General features: G+C 46.1%; 1 protein-coding gene across 3 annotated transcripts in view; it reads right to left on the reverse strand.

Annotated features, from left to right (window-relative positions):
• Positions 1–901: 901 nt before the first annotated feature.
• LOC105528925 (sialic acid-binding Ig-like lectin 9) overlaps positions 902–10,438 on the reverse strand; it is an 18,812-nt gene continuing 9,275 nt past the window's right edge. For all 3 annotated transcript variants that reach the window (XR_001004429.1, XM_011965917.1, XM_011965925.1), the window contains one exon: positions 902–1,350. Coding sequence is in view for 2 of the 3 variants with exons in the window: in XM_011965917.1 (XP_011821307.1) it covers positions 1,141–1,350 (210 nt within the window). In the remaining variant the exon portion in view is untranslated. The remainder of the gene's footprint in view (positions 1,351–10,438) is intronic.

Below are 10,438 nucleotides of genomic sequence, written 5' to 3' on the forward strand. Positions count from 1 at the left end.
AGGGTCCCACGTGGGGAGGGATTGGGCTTGGACTTGGTGGGAAGTTGGGCATCTTCACCTCCCTCTACCCAGGACTCTCCCGTGTTTCTTATGGACCTGAGATGCGACTTCTTCCCTGATTTCTCCCCATAGGGCACATCAGCCTCCATGACTGTCCACCCCAGACTTAAGGACAAGACCAGAAGGGCAAGCAGGTGAGGAGAAGGTGATGGAGAAGGGCTAGGGGTCTCCACAGGACCTGTGAGGCTGGAAAGGGTCCAGGGTCTTTCTGGAAAGGACTGACAAGAGAGGGACCCAGCCCAGTCACACCAAGGTCTGGAGATGGGGGCTCCTGGGGGAGGTCTGCAGACCCAATCGGGGCCCTGGGGATGAAATCATGGGCAGCATGGTCATTGGAGGCTCTATCCACTGATCAGAGCTATGCAGGCTGGGGCAGGCCATGCGCAGAGCTGGGCTGTAATTTCAGGCGCCTCCTTTCTCAGAGAGCTCTGGCATGTCCAGGTTCTCAGATTCCTTCACCAGAGGCCATGGAGTCAACAGAGATGCTGCGGACTTATGGCCAAGGGGTGCCCAATCAGTGGTTGCTTTACTCAGTGCCAGGTGAGAGAAGATACCTCAGAATCAGGCAGGGATTAAATTCCAGCCCTGCCCTGAGAACCTGAGCGACCTGAACGCAGCCCCAGTGAGGCCCCCTCACCCGGATGCACCATGGAACCATCAAGTCAGCACGATTAGCATATGCGTCAGCTCAAATATTTATCTTTTTTTTTGTGACAACATTTAAACTTCTCTCTTTTAGTTATTTTGAATTATTCAATACATGACTCTGTCATTTGAAACAACACAGATGAACTTAGAGGATGTTATGTTGAGTGAAATAAGCCAGGCACAGAGAAACAAACACGTTACGATCTCATTATATTTGGAATCTAAAATAGACATCCTCAGAGAAGTAGAGAGGAGAATCATGGGTACCAGAGGCTGGGGCGGGGAGTGTGGACTGATTAGATGGGGAAAGGCAGGCATGCATTTTCAGTTAGACAGGAGGAATAAGCTCTGATGTCCTGTTGCACAGCTTCGAGGGCTGTTAATTCTACAGGAATCGGCCTCGGACTCCTTTACCGGAGGGGTTGTGAACCCTCAAACAAGCCCAAGTCTCTGCAGTTTCTCACTTGGGGATCTTGATCTCCGAATACTCATGTTGGTGGCCTCTTGTCCCCACAGGTCCTGAGGCCCCACCTTATGGAAGCTGAGGGATGCATACTGGATCTCTCCTTCCTCCCCTGAGGAGGGGGCAGCCAGGCCATGGTGTCGGGGGCTGTCGTCTGCCCAGGACTCAATCAAGGTACCCTGAATGGAGAGAGAGAAGGGAGTCAGAGCAGAGCAATGGAAATAGGATAAGGAAGGGAGAGTCACAAGTTGTTTGATTGGTTGGTTGGTTTGGACATATCGCTCTGGATACAATTAAACTTCATGAGTTCCTGCCTCTATCCCATGTTCATATTATAGAATGATATTATATAATAAATCTCTATAATATGAATTCATATTATAGAATTCATATTATAGAGATTTATTATATAAATCTCCTTCATTTATACTTTCCTGCAATATTTAACCCTTAATGAGCACCTCGTTTGGTGTTTATTAATCTTATTAACTTCCCACAACAACCCCATGAAGAAAGTAGCGTGCCCAAACTCCCTGTTATGCCAGGACCCAATCCAGTCCATCCCTTCTGACCCCAAAGCCTGGAGTCCTGCTGAGGCCCTCTGTATGGGAGGCCCTGAGCCAGGTGCTGGATGGACTGTGGTGGACACAGTAGTGTTGGCCCTGACCTCCTGAAGCTCACTTTTTAATTGAGGGAAGTTGGCAAAAATGACTGTCAAACAAATGAATATCTATGTGTGAATTATAAGATGCGCAGGAAGAGGGTAAGTGAGAGAGAATCACAGGGCCTTGATTTGGATGGGGCCCCTGCCCTTAGGAAGCTCACAGTTTGGTGGTGTGGGGAGGATAAGTCAGTCAAAGAAATTATCGATGATAGAATGGATAAAGAAAATATGGTACCTATACACCATGGAATACTGTGCAGCCATAAAAAAGAATGAGATTGTGTCTTTTGTGGGAACATGGATGGTGCTGGAGGCCATTATCCTTAGCAAATGAACACAGGAACAGAAAACCAAATACTGCATGTTCTCACTTATAAGTGAGAGCTAAATTATGATAACTCATGAACACAAAGAAGAGAACAACAGACACTGGGGCCTACTTGAGGGTGGAGGGTGGGAGGAGAGAGAGGAACAGAAAAAAAGTAACTATGGGGTACTAGGCTTAGTACCTGAGTGACAAAATAATCTGTAAAACAAACCCCTGTAACAAGAGTTCATGCATGTAACAAACCCGCACGTGTACCCCCAAACCCAAGATAAAAGTTATAAAAAACTGTCACAATTACTGAGATTTCTGGCACCTTCTTAAATTGTGTACGCTAGGCTAGGACCTCACTCATCTCACGCTAATTCCAGCCCTACTGGAGAGGTAGATGTTTAAGAGACGAGAATGTGCAGGGCTGCAGTTATAAAGTTTGAGCTTTCTCTCTAGGTTAGAGCTTGTCAAACTAGAGCTCTTAGGACAAATTCAATCCACTGCTTGTTTTTATAAATAAAGTTTTATTGGCACACAGCCAGCTCACCATTTACACATGGTCTATGGCTAATTTCCTGCTATAAGAGTAGAGTTGAGGAGCTGCAATGAGACTGTGTAGCCCAGAAAGCCAAAAATATTTCCCATCTAGCCTTTCCAGATAGTGTTTTCTGGCTTCTGCTCTAGACAGTGTTGGAAGTGGGAACAGCCATCCAAATGCAAAGAAACTGGTCAGTGATGGCTTCTGAACAATTCCTCCCATCAGGGCAAGAGACACAATAGGCAGGGAGGTGAGAAAGCCCAAGACGGAGATCCTCAGTCCTCAGCATTGAGAGGGTTTAGGATTCTTGGGGGTGGGAGCAATGCTAGCCATTCTTAGGGAGGAAAAATGCACAAGATTTGGTGAATGTGGGGCCATAGAGAAGAAAGGGAGGACAGAGAGGAGAAAACTCTTTATCCATGCCTGGCCTGAGAGAGAGTAGGTAGGAGGGACTGTCATGCAGTTAGCAAGATGGGGAATCCTGCAGGGTCCTTTTATGTATGTTTGCTTTTCTTCGCTTCCCAAGGCTGCTAAATCTCTAGCCAGCGTCTGCCTTTTTGGAGGGGAAGGGGTGGAGGTGAGGTGAGGTGGGGACAGAGTCTCACTCTGTCACCCAAGCTTGAGTGCAGTGGCATGATCTTGGCTCACTGCAGCCTCAACCTTCTGGGTTCAAGCGATTCTTCTGCCTCAGCCTCCCTAGTAGCTGGGACTACAGGCACCCGCCACCATGCCTGGCTAATTTTTGTGTTTTTAGTAGAGATGGGGTTTCACCAGGTTGGTCAGGCTGGTCCCAAATTCCTGACCTCAAGTGATCCGCCCACCTTGGCCTCCCAAAATGCTGGGATTACAGGCATGAGCCAATGCGCCTGGCCAGTGTCTGCCTTTTTGATGGTTAAGTATGTTGCTTAGTTACTTTGACCAATCCCATAATTTTAAGTACATGGATAATATGCAGTCCATATGCATGAGCTTTAATGAGCTGATTATCATACAGGGTCAGGTTAAGGATACTTTTTCTCTCTAATGCACATGTCTAGCTCTGAAGAACTGCCCCTTACTGGTTTGGTCCAGATCCTGCTGGCCACGGGGGTCCTTGCTTGCTTCTCTATCTTACTTTTTGTTTTGGCTGCTCAACTTCTGCCTCTTGCTTCTTGCTTACCTGTCCCCTCACCTTGCTTCTGCTCTCTGCTTTTATTTATTCTGCTCTTTATCCAACTTTTAATTCTCTTTGCTATGCTCCTGCCTTATTTTTCTATTCTCTTCCTGCCTCAGAAGGGCTCTGGACCATGGCCCATCTCTTTCCCACAGTCCCCAATTGGCAATTAAAATCAGAAAAAAAAAATGGGAAGTAGAGACTTGAGGAAGCCATAGAATCTGTGGAAAGGAGGAACTTATGAACCACGTATGACCCAGGGGAGCTGACAAGCCCTCTACTCCCACTTCCACAATTTGGAGAGGAAGACATTAAGGTCCACAGTGACAAGTGCTATGGTCTGAATATGTCACCTCAAAATTCCTTTGTTGAAATTTGAATCCCCATGTGATAGTATCAGAAGGTATATTGTTTCGGGAGGTGATTAGGCTATGAGGACTCTGGGATTAGTCTCATGGGATTAGTTCCCAAATCTGAGAGACCCAAGGGAATTTGTACAGCCCTTCTACCACATGAGAACATAAGGAGAAGGCACCATCTATGAGGAAGCAAACTGTCTCCAGACACCAAACCTGCTGGCACCTTGGTCTTGGACTTCCCAGCCCCCAGAACCGTGAGAAATGAATTTCTGTTGTTTGTAAACCAGTAGTTTACGGTATTTTGTTGTAGCAGCCTGAATGGACAGAGATAGGAAGTGAATTGCCCAAATCACACAGGTCTCCTGGGCCCTGTCTCCTGCGCCAGTGTCTGCCCAGGAGACGCTTAATTAATTTTGTCTGCCCAGGACAGACTGGGCTGGGATGGGGGAAGCTGATGTTACTTGGAGAGTGGAAGAACTGTCAAGTCTCTCACATGAGATGAGGAAAGACATTTCATTCATTCATTCATTCATTCATTCATTCATTCTGTATTCTGATTGTGAGCACCCGTGCTGTGCCTCGAGATTTCCAGCAAAGGGTAAGTGTTTGCCCAATCACTCCCTCCCAGGAGGGGAAGTTGCAGCATCTCAGTGGTCAGAAGGGCTGAGCCATGGCTGATAGTGATGTCCTGCATCTGTCCCGCAGGGCCGGGTGTCCACATCTGAGTTCTGTCTTGAGCAGGAGGTGCTCAGTCAGGCCTCTCAGCCCTGCTCCCCTGGGGGCCTCCACACCCGCAGAGCCAACACGGGCCTCAGATTAGCATCGGCCACTTCAATTCTAACTCAGGCAGGACAGGACAGCTCAGCCCCATCTGGAACTTGGGGGCCAATCCTCAGCTTCCCCAGAAAAGAGCAGGCCTGCTCACCTGGAGTAGTAGCGCCAGGTGAGGCCATAGGTGAAGGGGAAGCCAGTGCCCATGAGGGCCTCTTGATTAGGTGAGAACCAAGGGTTGGGAGACCTCCTGATCTTCACTCACGTGTCTGCACCCAGCGGGGCCTCCTGGGAGTGGCGAGAAGAGGGCGAGGTTCTGTTCCTAGATCTAGGCCCCTCTCACAGCCCAACACCGACCAGGCTGTCTGCCCCGGCACCCGTCCAGAAGCTCCCTCTGCACAGAGAGGCTCAGGGAAATGTGCTGGGAGCCCAGGGGGTGCTGAGCCTCACAGGCGAGGTCCCCTCCACCTCCAGTCCCTTTCTGGGGCAGCTCCAGGGTCCCAGTTGCTGAGAGCCAGGAGAGATTCAGTGTTCTTCCCTCCTGACACCAGCTCAGTGAGGCAGGGGAGTTGTTGTCAGTCACACAGACCAGGCCCAGGGACTGACCCTCCAGGACAGGCAGCGAGGTGCCATTGCTCAGGGTCTTCAGGGCTGAGTGAGGAAGACAGTGAGAGCAGGGAGGGTGGAGCTGAGAGGCCGTCTCTCCCGCAACCCCACGCAAACAGAAAGAGGAGACACCTGACTGTGTGACACATACTCACGAATGCAAATCCAGGTGTTCAGAAAGCTGAAAGACCCCGCAGGGAAAGAGGCTGAGCTGAGACTAGTAGGGGAGTTGGTCATATTAACAGGTGGCTAAGGGCACCTCAGGTGGAGGGGAAAAAGCACAGGCCGTGAGACAGCCTGGCAGATGAAGGGCCCTGCAAATATGTCTGGGGTCTTTCAGGGGGAGATTGGAGGTGCTGGGACATGATCAGCTGAGGAGCTTGGACTGATGGTTCCGGGGAACCAGAGAGATCTCTGAGCAGGGAAGAGGCAGTGTTAGCTCTGGCTGCAGGAAAATTTTTCAGGGCTTGTGCTGTGAGGGCCATAGCAAGGAGGCGAGAGGCTTCAGACCGGGACGTTGGGTGGGAAGTGGAGCAATGGTCAAGACCGAAAAGGGCCTGGCCATGCCAATGGAGGGGAGGAGACAGGGAATGGGAGGAGGAAGGGCATGATGGCAGACATTTTTGGGGAAGTGAAGTTTACAGGAACCCCTGACTCATGAGTGGGGTGGTTGAAAACAGGAGGCAACTGGAATAAGTCCTGGTCCTGACTGGGATAACTGGAGGCGGGGGTGGGGAATGGAGACACCATGTCCAAGAAGAGGCTCAAGGGGAATGGAGACACCATGTCCAAGAAGAGGCTCAAGGGGCAGAAAGTGGGAGAGACATCAGGGCAGGGCTCACAGCTGAGCCACAGGGTGGATGTGCTCACTCAAGAAGCACGTGGAAGGGAAGGGGCAGCTCAGGGAATACATGTCAGGCACTTTCCTGGGGCTGTCTTATCACAAGTTCCCTCAGCGTGGGAGGAACTGGCTTGGAAAAACAAGAGTAATCCCAACAGGAAGCCAGTGGGTAGGGGCAAAATGGTAATCACTCACACAAATGCAACTTCAGACTTATGGGTGCCAGAGGTGGGAGGTTTCTGGAGATGAGCGTTTTTCCCTTCCCGTCCATGTAGATCTCAGTGAGGAACAGAGAAAGCAAAAAACTCCCCAGAGTCACCCTGGCCGATGTGTCTTTCGTACTTGAAAGAGTTTATGAAACACTGGAATTATTTCCGCCTTGCATATTCAGAAGAACTTGCCACTTAATTTTTTTTTTTTTTTTTTTGCCTAGAAAATAACATTTGCTATTCAATCAGCTTTGTTATGAAACCACGGTCTTCTCCATAGGTAGCTCACAACATGACCTCCAGCTTCATCAAAGTGAGAAAGCAAGAGACAGCGAGAGAGAGAATGAGGCACAAGTTAGTCTTTTATAATGTGATCTTAGGCAGAACATTAGCAAGCAGGTTCACAAGACCCACGGCCACCCTGCAGCTGATGCACACCACGTTCAAGAACTCCCATCACCCACGGCCACCCTGCCAAAATGCTTTGTCAGCAACCCCTATTGGACCGTTGTTGCCAGTGAACCCCGAACACCTTGGTTGTTCCAGCATAGGAGGTTCTTAACCTTGAGGGGCCAGAAAAAAAAAAAAAAAAGCCATGGGCCAGGTCCCAGGTCCCCGTGGTTAGAGCATGCAGCTTAGGAGTGCTGAGTTGAGCCTGGGCCCCTTGAAATCATCCAGAAACAAATGCAGTTGTCTAGGCCCAATTTATACCACTGTGAAACCCTCAAGGGCATCAGAGAATATAAAAGCAAAGAGCCCTATCCAAAGAACAGCAGCTTCAAAGATTAAAGGAACATCAGCCCACACAGATGAGAAAGAACCAGTGAAAGAAATCTGACACATCCAAAAGCCAGAGTATTTTAGCTTCAAGTGACCACACTATCTCCCCAGCAATGTTCTTAATGAGTCTGAAATGACTGAAATGACAGACATAAAATTCAGAATCTGGCAACAGAGATCACCGAGATTCAGGAGAAACTCGAAAACCGAGTCCAAGGAATGTAGGAAATCCAATAAAATGATTCAAGATCTGAAAGATAAAATAACCGTTTTAAGAGAGAACCAAACTGATCTGTTAGAGCTGAAAAACTGCAAAAATTTCATAATACAAGTGGAAGTATTAACATCAGAAGAGATTAAGCTGAGAAAAGAATCTCAGAGCTCAAAGACCAGTTCTTTGAATCAACCCAATCAGACAAAAATAATAATAAAAAAAAGAATTTTAAAAAAACGATGAAAACCTCCAAGAAATATGGGATTATATAAAGAGACCAAACGTACAGCCCACTGGAATCCTGGAAAAAGAGAGACCCAGCAACTTGTAAAACATATTTGAGGATATCATCCACAAAAATGTCCCCAACCTTGCTAGAGAGGTTGACATATAAATTCAGGAAATTCAGAGAACCCCAGCAAGATACTATACAAGATTACCATCCCCAAAACACATAGTCATTAGATTTTCTAAGGTTCACATGAAAGAAAAAATATTAAATACAGCTAAAAGGAAGAGGCAGGTCATGTACAAAGGGAACCCCATCAGGCTAACAGAAGAGCTTTTAGCAGAAATCAAATAAGTCAAAGACATTCGGGGCCTATATTTAGCATTCTTAAAGAAAACAAATTCCAGCCAAGAATTTCATACCCTGCCAAACTAAGCTTCATAAATGAAGGAGAAATAAAATCCCTTTCAGACAAACAAAAACTAAAAAAATTCATCACCACCGGACCTGACTTATGAGAGATCTTTAAGGGAGTGCCAAACACAAAAGTGAAAGAATGTTACATACCACCACAGAAAGGTGTTAAGTGGTTAAATGTATAACCCACTGACATTATAAAGCAACTATACAATCAAGTCTACATAACAACCAGCTAACAACATAATGACAGGAACAAATTCTCACATCTCAATATTGACATATCGATAATGCTTTCACTGGCTGTCCCTTTTGTACAGAGTCCAGCATGAGACACGGAGGAAACAGGGATGCTTAAGATAGCCAGATGGGGCTGACGTAGCTCCTGAGTTAAAAATACATCTTTCTTTGGGACAGAAGGAACCACATAATTTACTCTAGTCCAGTTTGGTCCTAGCATCCAGGAAAGCAAAGATGCAATGTTCCGGAATACCCATATCAAAAAGTTAGAAAGATCTCAAATTAGCAACATAACATTACACCTAGAAGAATTAGAAAAACAAGAGCAAGTCAACCCCAAAGCTAGTGGAAGAAAACAAATAACCAAAATCAGAGCTGAAGTGAATAAAATTGAGATACAAAAATTCATACAAAAATCAACATACCCAAAAGCTGGCTCTTTGAAAGAACAGATAAGATTGATAGATCACTAGCTAGTCTAGTAAAAAAGAGGGAACCAAAACCTTTCATCATTTAAGAGTTTTTGATTTCTCTTTCATGAAAGGTAAATTTACATACAGTGAAATACATAGATTTTATTTGCATAATTCAATGTGTTTTGATAAATACATAACCACGTAATCACTATCCCAATGAAGACACAGAATATTCCCAGGACTGTCTGGGCGTGGTGGCTCACGCCTATAATCCCAGCACTTTGGGAGGCAGAGGCAGGTGGATCACAGAGTCAAGAGATCAAGACCGTCCCGGCCAACATGGTGAAACCCCATCTCTACTAATTTATTCAAGCTGTTGCATGTATTATATATTGTTTGTTATTATATATTGATGAGTATTATGCCGTTACATGGAAACACCACACTGTGGTTATTTGTTCACCTGTTGATGGGTATTTGAGTTGATACCACCTTTTGGCTATGATAAATAATGCTGCTAGAAGTGTTCCTGTCCAGGTCTTTATGTGGACTTTTGCTTCCACCCTTCTTGAGTGAGCACCTGGCAGCAGAATTGTTGGGCCATAGGGTTGATATAGTGGGTGAAACTGTCTACAAAACTGCCACTTTTTTTTTTTTTCAAAATGGTCGTACTATTTGCATCTCCACGGGAAATATATGAGATTTCCAGTTCCTCCACATCCTCTCCAACATTTGGTGCACTCGAGCTTTGTAATTTTAGCCATTCCAGGAGATGTGGCAGGGCATCTCATGGTGACTTCAATTTTTATCTCCTGATGTCAGTGGTGTTCAAAACCTTTTCATGTACTCGCTGGAATTTGCATCTTTTCTCTTGTGGAATATATCATCAAGCCTTTTTGCCCATGATTGAAATTGGCACATGATTGACTGTCCAGGCACAGTGGCTCATGCCTCTAATTCCAGCACTTTGGGAGGCCGAGGTGGAAGGACTGCCTGACGCCAGGAGTTCAAGACCAACCTGGGCAGCATAATGAGCCCCCGCCTCTGTAAAACCAAAGTTAGCCAGGTGTGCTGCCACATGTCTGTAATCCCAGCTACTCGGGAGACTGAGGCAGGAGGGTCCCTCAAGCCTTTGTTTAGGCATATATTATAAATTACATGTATAAAATTCTCTCCCAGATGTGGCTTGCCTTTTCATTTCCTTAATCATATGTTTTGAGGAACAGGGATGTTTTCAATTTAGGTGAGGTCTCATTTATATACTTTCTTTCACACTTGACATTCTGAATGTGTTCTAAGCAATTATTGGATACCCATAGATATCGCCTAATTTTTCTTCTAGAGCACCACTGTTCAGGAGAAATAAAATGTAAGCCACATTTGTAATGTTAATTTTTTTTAGCAACCACAACAAAAAAGCAACAAGAAACAGGTGAAATTACTTTCAATTATATATGTGTGTGTGTGTATATATATATATATATTGGAAAATAAACTAACAAGTCTATGCAGTG

Source organism: Mandrillus leucophaeus, unplaced genomic scaffold (assembly GCF_000951045.1).
Source record: "Mandrillus leucophaeus isolate KB7577 unplaced genomic scaffold, Mleu.le_1.0 Scaffold74, whole genome shotgun sequence".
Lineage (NCBI taxonomy): Eukaryota > Metazoa > Chordata > Mammalia > Primates > Cercopithecidae > Mandrillus > Mandrillus leucophaeus.